At 44.8% G+C, this 16,736-nt stretch overlaps 1 protein-coding gene across 1 annotated transcript; it reads left to right on the plus strand.

The window, feature by feature from the left end:
- T265_06755 (hypothetical protein) lies at positions 1–16,597 on the plus strand (the record flags this gene model as incomplete). The annotated part of the gene is made up of 6 exons (XM_009172100.1): positions 1–116; positions 425–704; positions 756–1,097; positions 13,198–13,413; positions 13,638–14,030; positions 14,200–16,597. The coding sequence occupies 6 exons, from the start codon at positions 1–3 to the stop codon at positions 14,392–14,394; spliced, it is 1,542 nt and encodes a 513-aa protein (XP_009170364.1).
- Positions 16,598–16,736: the final 139 nt, after the last annotated feature.

Raw genomic sequence — 16,736 nt, forward strand, 5'->3', positions numbered from 1 at the left:
ATGATTCTCACTGCGCCTGGTTGGAGACGCTGCAAGATATGGCTGCCAACTGATGTCATTGGCCATCTTGTCGGTTTCTATCCAGATTGCATGAGATGGTGTTTGGAACGATTGTAGTAACCTACCACTAAGTCCATTCCCCGTTCAAGTTTATTCTTTTCTTCACAATAAGGCTTTCAAATAAATCATAGTTGTACGGCAGCGAAGCATCGTTGTTGAACACTGATATCATGTTGTCGATGAGGATGATGATCCGTGTTAGATTCACATAATTTCAGTCCCGAATGATAATAGTCATTAATCCGTGATTCGTGGTATAAGTGCGATATCCGATCAACATTTGAAGTATTCCGACCACCGCTCTTTTTTTCCTATTTTTCAAAACGTGTTTTCTCCATTCTGTTCTGGATCTCCATCGATAAAGTAGGGTGTACTTGGTGGGTAACTCAGCTGCCTATTATTATTATTCACACCTGCGTTTGCTTTCTTGTCCGCAGAATGCGCGGTCAGAATTACTGACGGATGCAGAAAATGCCACGCTCCATTCGCTTTTGGGACCTAACTGTCGTTCACGAGCGACAGCGGTCGTGCGTCTCTATGTGGTAAAGGGTGCTCATCAGTGGGTACACAAATGTTATGGTGTGGCGTGTTACGTCCGTGATAAACAGGAACGCGCCCACTTTATCCGCGTGTATGACATCGATGTAAGTCTTGTATGTCCTGGGGCGTCTGAACGCCTCACTTTATAATTTTAGTCTCAACAGGAACTATTTGGACAAGAGTTGTATCTGGAAATGCAATATACCCGACCGCTCCCCCGATTTCATATCATGCAATCAGATGCCGGCCCCATGGGAATCTCATTTTCATCGGCTGAAGAGGCTAAGTTGTTTGGAGACGTGGTTGTGGAACAGATTGAGAGGCGCTTGGCTCGTGTCCAGGCCAGTCAGTCAGCGGAGCCGACGCCAACTGCTCCAGCCTCCACAGTCGCGTCAAATAATGGTATCCAACCTGGAATATATGAGCTGAATCGGCCCATTCCCACATACCAGGTGTCGATTCCGTCACAGAAAAAGACTAAAGGAAAAGGGAAAAAGGTGCATATGTAGTTGTGATCTTTGTAAAGCTTGCTGATTTTGTTACCTTGTGGCGTTTCCAGTCATTTTGTTGGAGTTTCTCTCCCAGTCCTTATGACACAGAATCTTCATAGAGTTTTTCACTGACAAGCCAGTCAATTACGACTATGATCCCCATACAATAGGCTTCCTACTGATGTATTTTAAGGCTATCAGTTCTTTAGGTAGATATGTTGGCTTGGCCAAGTGACACGTAGCCAGACGCGGTCCTTGTCGCCCGTCGCCAACTAATATGATGTTTTAGTTAGTGTTGAGGCAGGTTACACAACTCATATTTTATCTACTCAGACACATGCGCCTACGAAGACCAGACTTTTCCTCTATCCGATCCATGTCGATCATTGTGCTACATCGATCAATCGGCTCTTGGTTTGCTGTTCGTTCGTGGAACATTCCTGAGTGTGTTAATCGGTTTTTAGTCTGATGCATTGAACACCATACGAACTGTAGTGACGTTGGAGGTGCGGTTTGAAATTAGCGTTAAAGCCATGACGACTTAGCACAACCATAACAGCAACAATAATTACAGAAAGGTGCCCACTGCGAAATTCATTCCTTTGATGATGCCTGACGAAGCACACACGCTTACGCACTAGATGTTTTTCAAGCCCCATGCTTCCCCATTGTTTATACTGCCTTAGTACGGTCTCCAGATAGGCTTTTCTTTTTAACCCTTGTCTATGCATAGTTTGTCTTCACAATAAATTAATTCTGTGAAGAACGCAAATCGTGGTTTATGCCCAGCTTTGGGACGCCCGATTTCTTTCTTCCGATTAGTCCAGTTATCATCCATTTCTGTTCCCGGAAAAACTCCCGATCAGTTCTTAGCGGGGCTTACACATTACCCCTATTTGTCCATCGATTCTCGTGTTCTCCATTAGCTTTTAAGAGTTCTTCTTGGGGAACCACAGCAGGTGAGCGAAATTTTGTGGCACCCCAAGGCATGTGTGTTCCGTTTTCCATATACTCCTCCCGCATGTAGCTTTTCGTGTAATATAACTTCACTGAACTTCCGCATGAGCACATGAGTGTTTGCATCCCCTTCTTCCGGATATGTGTGCTTCCGCTTACCACTACTAGCCATTGTGTTTGATGGTAGCTGAATGTTTAACTCTCGTCTTCCGATTGTTTACATTTAATCCGGTCTGATACTTCCAGTCATCTGGGTCGAAGTGTGTTATCTCCTCTACCCAGTTCAGCATTTCAGTCTTTTTCGTTTTGTCGTTGGTTCTATGTACATTCAATGCACTTCCCTGGGATCATTTTCCCTCACTAAGAACGTGTCTTCACCAACCTCTGAACACTCCCACTGCAGTTGCTAAAGATTGTGTTACAGGTGAAGGGGACGTAAAACTCGCAAAATTTAGAACCAGAAATATTCATCGGAATCGATAAGCGTTTGGAGCTTTTGACTGTATGCTCACTGATCTACTCGGTTTTCTCTACTTTCAGTCAACTTGGAGCGTCAACGCAGTAATTCACCAAACCTTTAGCCTCTTTCGATTCAATGGGGTTAGAGCCCACTCTACACACAGAGGTTGTGAAACGCTTCTAAGGCCACTCGCGATTAGGTGTGAAAACACAATGTATTTCGGGGTCCACGGTTTCTATTGTTTCTTAATCACTGAAAGGGTATTTTGGCTCATTTTTTATTAAGTTTCCCCCTGGTTTTTTCATCCATTTTACTTTGTGCACCCGGGATTACAGGCTTCAGTTCAGTGTTGATATATCATTTTTCCAATTCGCTGTTCACATAAACATGGAAGTAGTTGATCGGAACATATCCTGATTAGAATCCGCTCATTATTTTTTTATTTTACCAGTCTTCGATGTTGGAGTGCTGGAGGATTGATCAATCGACGGATTAATAGTTGCCCATTCAGACCCAGGTTGTTCGGAGTCTATTATTAATTTCTCAGGTCTTGTCACCAACAAGCAATAGACACGTGGCCATTTGAATATGAGCTTTTCATCATTGAACAACGGTTAGAGCGCGAATTTGCTGGCCGGAAGATCCTTGGTTTGAACCCTACCTCTACGTCTCGACTTCCCGTGTGTAGGTTTGGGCATCCTGATAGTGTCCCAGCCCTCGTGCTTCCTCCTTGTGGCATGGCAGTTAGGCACCGAAAGGGTGCTACAGCCGAACGATTTTTTTTTAAATTCGACGTTCCGTGACGTCTAGTCTTCTATCAAATTGACTATCGGCTGATCTGGCATCCTAGTCAGTGAAGAGGCTTTCCCCATCTTTGTAGTTGGGCTTCGAAGCAGCTGCCGACCAAGCCTGACATTCAGATCCGAACGTAGAGGGACCCATTAAACATCTCATTGGTTATGGTCCTCGGAAAATGGTGACCGACTCGAAGTGGGAGTTTTTTGCGTTTAGTTCATGGTTTCCTTGGGAACATCTCCAGATGGATTGGCTAAAACGTTATCCATAAGTGTGTTCAGCCGTTTTAATTTCACTGCACTATATTGGGTGCCCGATACGATCTTCCCACTGGTCAGAACTGTTTCTTTCGTCCGTCGCGGACATCAATCGTCTACGTAAGATGCTCTGATGCACTCAGCTGATTTGTTGTTTTCGGCAACTCATACAGCACGTGATTCAGTGATCCATGTGATTGAGAACACTGAACTCGTGACGTTATGAGCATCTGATATGTCCAGTGAGACTCAATGCCTGGAACCGGTTGGGTTGGTTGAGTACTTAGAGTCTTCAACCCTTCAGCACGAAACAAATTTCATGAGTCCTAACGTCAGTTAGCAGCTGCTTTAGACTGGATTTGTTGCCTAATCGAATGTCATTAGGCTAGGAGCGGAAATGCTAGAAAGTGTGCGATTTCAATAGCATTTCGCACACTGTATGAATTTAAGGTACAGGATGCTTTGTTTTATTGTAGCTGGAGGCAAACAGACCGTCAATCATAGCTTATGCAGACGGATGTCATCGGATGCTCGGCGTGATGGATGAATACCGAGCGTTTGGTTATGAACCATGTGCTTCACGTGGGATAGTGTATTTTGCTTTGGTAATTGCAGAAAGACGGCAATTTGTACTACGCCTGCCTTGTTGAAATCTATTGAGTACAACTTTGTTCTGCGACAAATTCGAAGCAACCAGAACCCTGGGATCCTCTGGAGTCGTGAGACAGAAGTTTGAGTGACTAGTGATATCTACCTGTCAGAATGAAATCTATGTAACTTCCTCCGTGCCTAACTGGATCGCCACAGTCTATATCGTAGGAAAAAGTAGGTGGTGAATGGGTACGCACGCTGATGCATTCGGTTGAAGTGTTTAAAATGTTCTGCCCATCTGGGAGTCCCAGTGGTTTCGGGATTCATTGCTTAGGTTGGACTGAGCAGGCAATCGTTTTCCGGAGGCTGGAGGCAAAACCCGACATAGCTTCACGTATTCAGCGACCTACGACGCAGGTTTCCTTACTGGTCACCTTGTGATCCAGTAGTGATTTCAGTTGTTCCTGGCATACTGGGTCGTTTGCCTGCGGAATTGGCGGGGATTTCGGCAGTAGAGACCCTTTAGCCTTGTTTGATGACCGCATGATGCATTCGGAAGTCCAGTTTCGTAACTATTGTGTATTGGGACCATCGACAACTATGTAGTATGTATCGAATTGTACGCGAATGTCTTCAAATAAAGATTGTCGCTTATTTAAGCGGTCGAAAAGAGTGGTGCTGTATTTCCTAACAAGACAAGTTTTCAGACGAGTTATCTCGAAGAGCCGAGGCTTTTCTTGTGCGAGATCTGATCCTCCTTGGTTCCTTGCTTCTGCCTCTCTGGAGGAGGCCCATCTGGATCCCCTCGCTTGAATGTTGTCAGATGCTTCTTAGGGTGTTGGAAGCGCGTGTCCGTGACGCGCAATTCGGTGAAATTAACAGCGATGGCTGAGACTGTACTTACCATGAATATGGCGTGTCGGTCCGGTGCAGGTGTTCTAGTTGGCAACCACGTTAAGCACGTAAGTCCTCGGTATTTTTTTTCAACAGCTGCTTAGAACTCGTCTTTGAGTGGCTGCTCGGGACTAATTGTTGGTGCTTAGATGGTTGTGAGGGTGATGTTGAATGAACCTTTCCAGTGCGATTCCCAGATTGATCATTTCAAATGACTATGACGCATTTCGAGCCCGAAAGCTGCACTATACTGAACAGGACAATTTTGTGGACCCTTGTGGTAGAGCCAGAAGATGCTATCTGTCCCATGGAACCCTTGCAGATTTTGATAAACACCTTAAATCGACCACTTAATTCTAAGGGGAATGCATGGTAATAACTGAACGCCAACAAACAAGAGGGTCCATCCCAACACGCCACCTAAACGATTTTTCAAAAACCGAGTTTCCCTGCCTGGTCAGCGCAGCCGCTGCTGAAGGTACGTCGACTACCGGATACGCTGCGGAATGAGAAGAATAGTTAATAAAATAAATCCTAAAGTTTCCTGGGGAGACATTACAGGTCGGGTCCTCAACGCCGTTCAGCTTTTGTTCGAAGTTATGTCTGTGGCCTTTGCACGACTTGAAGCATACCAACAGACAGTCGTGTGCAGAGCGCTATTAAGCAGGACTCTGACCGTCAAACCAGAGATGTTTTCCACCCAGTCCATCAGAGCTGGTTCCACATGGTGCATTGCTCGTTTGAAGTCAGAGTTTTGTCGACTATCCTAGACGGGTAACCAGTGAACCGTCGGAGCCTTTGTGGCGTGGGACAGCCGCGTTTGTCCTTCCAGTTTTGTGAAAACAGCCCCACCACGAGAATAGAGTGAATTGGACTTCCACAACAGCGGTTGCATGTTGACAGGCAAAGGGCGACCCTAGTCGATTCCCGAAACACCCCACCCAACCGGGCTGAGGCATTAGGAGGCCTTGGAACCGTTCGGTGGCGTGATTCAACTATTGACTCGCTGATGCTGATTCCGCTGAGATGGACGCGTGATCTTTTTCGGACATTTCATTGCTGAGTACCTTGGAATTAGCTCTTTTGATTTAGGTAAGAATTACGTGACTATTTTTTCCATTTTATTTTGGTTGTTATACCTATTTCGTAGCTATTCTCAGATAAGAATTTCGGGGTTTGGCGATATCATTCACCTGTCCCACGATCACGTGCCGGCTATACTTCCCCCCAAAGGTTCTTCACTTCATTCTCTCTCTTTGGATAGACTAGGCTTTATTGTTCCTTCACACTGGCCAATATTCTTACTCCTTCCCTTCAGTATAAGTTTATTTATATACATGTTATCCTTTTGGGCTATGCACTTTCGCCCGTGCTTTAAGTTTGCTTATGAGCCCAGTATATCGCCATTCGTGCTGCTGCTGATGCTTCCGCTTCGATAACAGTAAACTCCGACTTTTTCGTCACGTTTTCGTGCCATTGCAATTGTTTGCTAGCATCTGTGTACACCTTATGCAATGGCTCAAACCGTTAGTGTTTTTTCCTCAGTAGTACAGGGACTAGTGTTGGTAGGTCAGCATTAGAGGCTCTATCCCTGAAATGTGTGTACGGTGGTTGGTGGATGGGGAGTTTTTGTTTATATTGAGCTCAATAGAGAGTGTGTGTAGCTGTCATGTGCAACGGCACCTTTCACTGAATTGACTGGCTTATGTTCCCTGGTCCCGTTGAACGAATCCCCATCCTCTTCCACTTATGTAGACGTCATCACAACTGAAAGTGAGCTGACACATCGCGTGGGAGACAGTTGGTCGACTGACAGGATCCGTGATTCACATTTAACTAGCCGAGGTAGACGTAAACGGAGGTGTTTAGATGGATAAATGCGTGCTAGTGCTGAGAAGTTGTTGTGGACTAACTACTTCAATTGACTGGCTTATGTTCCCTGGTCCCGTTGAACGAATCCCCATCCTCTTCCACTTATGTAGACGTCATCACAACTGAAAGTGAGCTGACACATCGCGTGGGAGACAGTTGGTCGACTGACAGGATCCGTGATTCACATTTAACTAGCCGAGGTAGACGTAAACGGAGGTGTTTAGATGGATAAATGCGTGCTAGTGCTGAGAAGTTGTTGTGGACTAACTAATTCATTATGTGTTTACGGATACTCGAAAAAAAACACTTTATTGGGGACTGATTGCAAATGCCAGACTGTTGACGTTTGGCATGAACACCCGCCAATATCCAAGATGGACCAAGTGGTTAGAGCGCGTGTTACTGACCGAAAGTCCGTGGTTAAGATGGACCAAGTGGTTAGAGCGCGTGTTACTGACCGAAAGGTCCGTGGTTCGAACCCGACCTCTGCCTCTCGACTTCCCTTGTCTAGGCGTGGGCAACCTGGCAGTATCCCAGCCCTCGTGCCTCCTTCGTGTGGCATGGTAGCTAGGCACTGAAAGGGTGCTACAGCTGAATGATTTATTTTTATTTTAATATCCATCCAACAGAGGTTTCAGCTAGTCGTATAAGACTAAACTGGTGTTAAAGAATTGAGTCAGCTCAGACTCTTTGAATTGCACAAAGGTTCAAATTTGGTTATCATACCAGGCAAGAGAGAAATGAATACAATTCCGGAACTGGAAATTGATATTTTAAAATTGCAATCGCATAACCACAGTCTCGTGAAGAAAAGATATGGATATTGCATAGCGGTGGATGACTAGGCACAATCTAAACCAATCATGGCGCAAACATCTAGGAAGTGGAACTCACTGAAGTCCAGCAAAAACGGAGTTTTATTACATTCGACTTCGTATTCCGGAAGTAAGTAAATCATAATATTGCATGCTGGGTTGTGGGACCATAATCGAGAACATTTCGCTCATCTGAACTCGTACAATGACCTAGAGGTGCTTCAATGAACCGTATTCAGTGGACGTTGACAATTCTTTTTGAAGAAATAGCCGACCAACTGTGTGATTTTGCTGTCTCTCAGTGGAATATTTGGAAGGACATCTCCTTTAATGTATGGGCAATGTTCATTTTCGTTCTAAAGGTGTTCCTTATGAACAAGTTGGTGTCCCTATAGGTTGAACCAACTATGACACTTTTATAGGCATCTTTGGGACGGTATTTCTGAATTTTCTCTCTTGATGCTCATTTTTACATGCCACGCACCGAACTTAATCGCACTCACCTTAGCCTATCTCTATCGTACGAGTTTCAGTCCGACGATATCCTATCCTTCGTAGATGCTTGTATTACTAGCACCATACTGATATGTCCAGCCCATCGTAGGACAACGTAACCACACCTCTTAATTCTCCCACCAACTGCACACAAATGCGAACTCTCGAAGGTCCTGCGTTACTGTGCCAATCATTTCTGCTCAAAGGACTTGCTTCAGTAGGATGAGCTCCTCAATTGTCAATTAGGAAGTGTTCGTCAGTGTGGATCGCAAGTTGAAATCCAAGGTCGACCAGATGCCTGACACCTCCAGAAGGAGTTTCTTCGAGTATCTTACACAAGTGACCACATAATGAGCCATTTGGTCCAGTGTGTGGTTCTTTCTGGCGGGATTAGCGTAGAACCATTTGTCCGCGCACTTCCGTTTTCATTCACCTGCTATAGCAGTTGTTTTGGGACATAGTAAGACCCATTTAGCTGAAACTACTGTCCTTCACATATTTTATCAGGTAGTTGGTAGTTGTGATGGCGTCTGCATAGGCAAGGGAGTACGACAACTGATAGAATAGGCTGCACAATGACTGAGAAAACCCGTGGTTCTGTGTGACCAGGACTCCTGCGTCGCCAACTTGATCACAGTGAATCATTCGTTTGATCTCAGAATAGCGTGCACGATCGAAACCGAACTATTTTGGCTTTCTTTGAAGCCTTCTTCAGTGCGTAAACAGAGGATTTAAGCTCAGTCAGTGAGATTACACTAAAGCATATTTCCTGACGCTGACGAAGTTTATTGAACAAGCAACGTTCCCTGTTGTTACTATGCTACTGCGTCATCCGTTCTTGCCAGTTCTGCATAGTTGACTAGGCAAAGTAGTTGCAATCTAATGGTTTGTTTTCTCTATGTCCTGATGTGTCGAAAGTCGCTTCAACGATGTGACACCAGAAACGCTAACCTCTCCGAAATATGTCTGGCTATCCATGGGCGTTAACCGACTTGTTACGTGTCGAAGGGATTTTCGTTTTTGGGCATCGGTTCTATCTTCGTCATAGAAGACAACACCAGTGTTTCACTGCCGCTCAAGCTGCTATTTCATCAGTTAAAGCGAACGGGATTTTGGTATAGATGCTCGTCTGGTATGGCGTCGGAGCGCACGAAAGGAAAATAAAGCAACATTTGATTTCACTGGATGAGTGATATACGGCTTTCGGTTGTATCAGTTTTTACAGTCCTTCACTGGCAAAATATTTTTTAAACTTTCGATAAAGACGCTTATTTGCATATCAATTTGGTTCTGACGAGGGAGACTCTACTGAATGTCTTGTTTATGGTATTCTACAACTGAATGTGCTGCACACAGACTGCCTCATGTTTCAGTTGGTACGATATTTGAAATATCGCAGTGTATTTTTATAAAGGAAACTAATCCTGAGGTTGCCTAAAACTGTTCGACAACCCACGACTGCTTTCGCCCTTTTTGGGGATCATCCGGTAGGCGTAGTCCCCGAGTTTCCATCGCAGAGTCTTTAGCAGTCTTTTGAGTAATTTCCTCCAAGAAAAACTCAGACTTGTTTTCCAACTTGATGGTACGGACGGATTTGAAGAGAAATATGAGAGTGAAACTAGATCCTTATTGCTTCTGCATTTTTCAACTTCTATGTAGGGGAAATTAACTTTCTCCTAAGTCGCAAAGTGTTTTCCTCACCCAGATTAGTTATAGTGGTGTTTTTCGCAGCAGAATGTGTGCGCTGCTTTTGGACCTGTCACATCTCCGCTTGGTGAGACTGCTGTGCCCTAGTCTCCCGCTCTCCCGTTCACATAGACATGCAAATATTAGATTTGAATGTCTGCTAACTCTTACTGGGGATACTAACCGGATCCAACAGAACGTTTTTCCCTCTTGAGCAGCAGACGCAGCAGAAGAAAAGATAGATAAAATTCGCAGCACGAGGATTATAAGTAGTCTTTGTGGAAGTTCCATGAGCGTAGAGAATAACTCCACCGAAGTGTTCTCGAAAAGTAAATACACTACTGTTATATAGATTGAACAAATCAGCTGCGTACTCAAGACTCATCAACATCAGCTATTTCACCCTGTGAGAACCAGATACAAAAAAGTTTGACAAAATTGCTTAGCTGAGTTTCTCTTCTTTACATGAACCCTGGGAATGCACATGTGTTATTCTCTAATGTTTGTCTCAGCTGTTATCGTTACTTAGCATCACTGAATGCTGTACAAACCTCGTTTATTCACGTGACCTTAGCTGAGGTGAATGCTTTGTGCCTGGAAGAAAAATCGATAGGCTACTTTTATTGATTGTTGTTGCTCAAATACCATTCATAAACAAATGAGTACTTATTAGTGACTGACCGTAATGCTGAGCGAATCGGCTCCCAAAAACTATGCAACGGCCTTATTCCATGAATAAAGACATCTGATATTAGCTTCTTCGATTCATAGTTATTTTGCTGCACAAAGCTAGTGTTTAGTGTAATAATATTGCAAGAAATGAGGAATGTGTTCAGTTTCTTCGTGGCTTCTAGTAATCACCACGATTTTATCACGGTGGCGTTCATGTTACTCTAAATGGGAATAGTGGAGTATATTTGTGGATTGGTTATGCATATATAAAAGATATTTGAGCAGCATTGTACCATTGTTCCGTCTTTCTTGACGCTTTCAACAGTGACTTTTGTGGGTATTGGTCAAATTGTCGAGCGTGGCTGCTTTACGGTGTGAGGGCCGTTCGTTCTGAAATGCAAAAACAATAGTCTCGGCCCTGGTGTCTAATTTTTCTTGAATTATGCGTTCACCGATCACGTGGCCACTCAACTCTTACACTGCGGGTTCCTGGTTTGTTGTTCTATCCACTGTTACATGTCCAAACGTATGGAAGGTTGCTGCGGAGCACTAAGATTACCACAACCGTATATATATGTAACAATCGCAGGCTTAGGCGCAAAATATCGCATTCACTTCTTTGCGCCCGGGCTCAGACAACGTGATCCTAAATGGACATTGTTCATAGCTCACCCTCTAGTTATCAGCCTGTTTCTACACGTCCGCACAATTGCTATGATACCCTTTGATTCTTCGCGGCCGTGTTTCTGATAGACTCTTTCTCAACAACTCTTCCCATTTATCTTTTCGACAACTGTTCTTGGCAATCAGTTTGGTTGGTCCATTAACTTGAGGTTCTTGCATCTACTTTCAGGGCTTAATGAACCCAGTTTCCACTAGGGCAACTTTACACATTTTCCTGCACTACAATAATGGATCCGTTTTACGATTGCAGGACCCGCGGCAAAAATGAAGTTACTGTAATGCACACATATGACAACGATATACTCGACGACGTCTCTTTGAATTGAAGGAAAAACCAGCATTAGGTGAACCAGCTGAAATGTTAGTGTGTGATCTACCAGCCGAGTGATCTACTATTTCCTCTTATTGTTTCCTTAGTTGTGGCCAGACTTCCGCAGCTTCGTTAAAACTGTGTGGCAGCTGGACACCGATCTCTGCGCGAACCGTCTAGGTTAACCTCACTCCCCATCAGCTGCTAAAGTATGGTTGAAAGTTTTTTCATTTGTTGATGTCTGTATGCGGAGTTGACTGGTCTGCATGATCACTGTGTATGGATGTATAAATGTAGACATTTGACGTTCTGTTTCTTTTCTGTTCGTTCCCCTCCTGCAACATTCAGTAGTATCAAACGTGACACAGGTGACGTTTTGCGCACCTTTTAATTTATGATCGCTGTCGTAAAACGAGTCTTGCACGCTTTGAACTTCCCCTGTATGATCGGAGATATCTCACCTCTATCTGTTGAATCTTTCAGCTGAACACTGTCTAACAGTGCACAACCTACCTGGTCACTTCCTCTGGTTTCTCTTGCTTGATTTCGGACTGAAACAAATAAGCATAAGTGCTTTCATTTCATCTCACCACCTCCTCCACTCATGGTGGTCGCCGAAGTATACTCTTGTGACTGTTTGACTAGCCTGCACTGTTTCCACCTACTTCCCAGAAATTCAAAAACAAAACCTAATAGTATCAATGGGAAAATCTTCTATTTGAACCTGGACTCAGTTAAATCAGCTAATCATAACCACTGTAACCAAGAGGAGTGGAGTGCTGTTAGAACCAGCTTGGAGAAGTGAACAAAGCAAGCACTCACCCATCAGTGCAACAATATTCAGTAGGTATGATAGAAAAATCGGTCTTCGGCATGTTTTGATCAGGTTATTCTCGTGCAACTCTCACAAGACATGACCATACTCATTAAACCTTCGTATTAATAGACCCAGAACCAATGTTCTTTGGCTTATTTGTGGAGCCGGACAATTTGTTTGCAAACGTTTCACCACTAATCGAAGTGACATCATTAGTACTTTGTTCTGAAGCGCACTGGAGTGTTGCAATGGGCCAGTTTTTGTATCACCAACGTTCTCTGCAATTTCACACGCAGACCGTTTTGGTCCTGCCCTAATCCTAACTGGAAATGGATAGTTCATGGCGTTGATAGTACGGCGATATAGGCTGTGTACCACCGCATTATGATTCGAGCAGATCGTAGATCCCAGCCGATATCCGAGAATTGAACGAAGCAGGAAGTCACTGAATGTCCCGTTGTGTGAATTAACTGTCTCCCCTCTCTTGAAAATCGTTAACCCAATGTCCACTTCTGTGAAAAAGCCTATACATAACCATCGCCGTAGGGCCAATCTTTGGCTTCCAGCTTTTCTCTTTAGGTGTTATCCCAGTAGTATATCAGCTTATCACGACCATCCAAAACAAACTTTTTCGATACTGTTCCATACCTGGTACTGAATGACCCAGATGCCCGCGCACCAGGACTACGCCTGTGTGTGTGTATGGTGTATTTTAGGACAAGTGTATAAGTTTTTCCAACCTTGCGATTTACCTGACACTTTTTCAGATCCTCATATTGTTGTGCTCTTTGCTATTTTCAGGCCAAATTGACTTCCGGCGATATCAGTGCTCCATCTGGTTTTCGCCATTTGCAACATGTCGGTTACGATAAGGATACAAAGAAGTTTGATGTCTCGTCAGAACAGAACGAAATGCTGCGTGAAATGTTGCGGATGCTGGGGCAGGAGGACTGCCTCAATGTGCCCGGTGAGCGGGAATTCGTCGTCGATTTTGTGCGCAGCTTCGGTTGGGACGAGGTAAGTTTGTTGCTGTTTCGTCCGTACCTTCTCTATCCTTCCCTCAAAGCAACGAGCGAGCAGACCAACATCTTATTTCTTTCTATTTGTAACTCATTTGGCAGAACGTTCCGTTTCTAATAAAACAGATTAATTTTTTCCCTCAGTAGTTGCGCGTCAGTGTGCTTGATCACTAATTCGGTCGCATGTTCGCGTTTTTCCTCAAATTCTACACACGATTTCAGGCGAAACGACAACTGTCTACTGCAAAGCGTGAAGGTGGTCTAGCTGAAGTTCCATCGGCCGCTCGACCCGCAGCCCGTCGACCACCACCACCACCACCCTCGCATCCACCACCTCCACCCGTCCCTGGTGGGTTTCAGCGACCAGCTGTACCACCACCACCTCCTCCACCTCCTCCCCCAAGTACATCTCCACCAGACCAGAGTGTTCGTCCACCCCCACCAATGCCCAGCGATGGCAACATCCCACCACCGCCTCCAGTACTCGATTTCGAGACACCGGCAGCGCCGGAGCCGAAAACCCCTTCCACACCCGCAGCGGCGAAACCGGTTGCCGCACTTGGCACTGACCTTCAGTCGCAAATCATGGGATTCCAAAAGGGTAGCCTTCGCAAGGTGAGTTGAATTTCGTTCTTCCACATTCTCCGTCCCATCTGTGAATATTTTCTGTCCCTGTATATATAGGTTCTCACACATATTTTCAATGTCCACCGTAATGTGTTGTGACCTACAGCTCATTTATCCTTGGTACCATTCCCTATTATTCCATCCTTACTTTTTTCAGGTCAATCCAGGAGAGGGTGTCCCGGGCGGACCCCCACCGCCTACACCATCCGGTGGTGGCTCAGGGGGTATGAACCTACTTCAGTCCTTGGCCAATGCATTAGAAATGCGGCGCGCACATATGCGAAACCAAGATAGCGATGCAGATTCCAACAGTCCTTCGGATGGAGGTTCAGATGACGATTGGGGAACCTGAAACTGGTATTTATTCGGGTTCGAATTACTGGCGTACTTGCGAGAACTTGCACGTGCGTGGCTTTTCCGATATACTGACCGTAATGCCGGCCTAAATTTGTTTATATTGGTCATTCCTTTTTCTATTCAACTACGCGAAGGATTCATGTTTACAGATTGATCCCACGATGATTTGATTTATAGATACTTTATTGATCAGTGCCTTAGCTATTCACTCTCACTCTTTCAAAAGTCTTGCCTGGGCTTGTGCACTGCACCACCACTACACTGCCAGCTGTGGGCCGCATCCATGCTACCTCCCCCCACCGCAACCGGCAAAACGCCCACAGTTACATCCCTCCTGTGCACACACGCAAATGTTCTGTTATTTTGTTCACTACACAACTTTTGGAAGTAAGCTCCTTCCCGCCTGAGACGAAATCAGTGTATGATGCCATTGTTGAACACTATTTTTTTCTTTTTCTCTCTTTTTCGACACCCACGATTACGCCAATTTAAAAAACCGTGAACTTTTACGTTCGAATGGTGGGTGAGAGTGACTTGGGTATCGTATGGTCGCGGGATTGATAAAACTGTAATCTGGACAACGCTGCCTTGGTTAGTGAGTTTCTCAGATTATTGAAATTTGTTTCTTCTTCTATTGATGAGTAATATAGAAAGATAGGTTAGGGAATGGTGGGCGGATGTACTAACCAAGTCCCAGATATGGTCAATCGGAGATAGACAAGTATCATCCTCTGTGCTCAGTATTGTCGTCCATCTGGGTGAAGAAATCCACCAACTTAATGTCGCAAGAGGTAGCTATTTGCAGAACGAACTTCCTGCTTGAAAATCTACACTACCGTTCTCGGTCCCCCCTTGAATTAGTGTACAATCCCTCGATGACGAGGTTCCTCTAGCAAAAGTCGCATTTCCATGTGGTCTTTTTGAATGATTACTGAAGACAGTGTGACAGTTTGAAGATCTTGATTACTGATGGATAGTGAACCTGGAAGGCACTGACTATAGCTGTCCGTTTCCTACTTTAAGTAGTTCGACCTGCGAATGTTGCGGAAAATTCTGACGTCTAGCTTCCCCGTATCACCGGTTATAAAGTTTTTCTGGACCATAAGCTGGTCAGCGGAAGTTCCTGGTCTTCTTATGCGTACTGGTGATTAGCTTAGTTGAGTAGTCATCATTGTCAGCTGTAAGAACCGCGTATTTGTCGTACACTGAACCTTCCATCTGAGGAGTTTTCACTCGGAGAGCCAGTCAGTACACGACCACGTGATGTGGTTTGTGTAATTGAAGGATGAGTGGCGCTATATCCTCTGTAAGTGAGGACCGATCGCACTGCTGTTGATCCGCTGGTGGCCGAACGGTTGCGCTCGAACTGTTGTCCAAGTCCCTGGAATTTCATGAGATGCTGACTGCTGGTGATTTTCACTGAGGATAAAAGGGCTGTGGAGTGCTTCTAATCATTTCAGCATAAACTAAATTTACTTACAAAACGGATTCTTTATTGAAAATCCCCGAATGCCTCACACTCTACAGAGGACCTTAACATTTTCAAGTCAGTGGTCTTCACTCTTGTTGACTCAACCGGGTTTCAAGAAGCCTGCCCACAAGCATTTAGCTCCGTATGGATGGCAGAAGCGCAGATTGCATACCCGCTCTTTAACCAGTTTCACTTGCACATCCGCAGACTTGTTTACAGACCTCAGAAGTTCGAAGTAGATGTGAATCTCGTTTGGACCAGTTCCTTTCTTATTCAGACAACCTAACTAAAGGTGAATGGTTAATCTTATCTGAACAACCGTGAAGGCCATGTTGGGCGAAATGTAAGTGGGCACTGGAAACCCCATGCATGTGAGGCCTTTCTTCGTTATTAAGCCTCGTAGTGTGTGGCGGGAGGGTGGTTGAGTAACAATTTCCATGTGTCGTGTTCTGAACCAAGCAATGATTTCTAATCGGTTTTCTGTGACGCCCATCAATCTCAGGAACCCCGAATTCCAAATTCGGTAATGTTTGACCTTGGACTGGGACTGTTCGATAGGCAGTCATAAGTTCAGCAGTGTACTTGTACTTGGTTCACCAACCGATGATCATCTCTTATCGAGGGATCTGCTTTCCTCAATCCGCTAAGGCTGTTATCGGACTGGGACTTCCTAAGGTCGCTTGCCATTGTGGGCTCCCTGCGTACTTATGACACTTTTATGCGTGGCACATGGCGTTGAAGGTACATTTTTGCCATTTAATCTCACACTAGACCCAGTATGACGGTCACTTTGTGCCTGATGTGCGAGTCTTGACTGTGCTAGCGCACACTGCGCCTTGAAGAGCATTCACCATTGTTTGTTCTTT

Source organism: Opisthorchis viverrini, assembly GCF_000715545.1.
Source record: "Opisthorchis viverrini unplaced genomic scaffold opera_v5_146, whole genome shotgun sequence".
Classification (NCBI taxonomy): Eukaryota; Metazoa; Platyhelminthes; class Trematoda; order Opisthorchiida; family Opisthorchiidae; genus Opisthorchis; species Opisthorchis viverrini.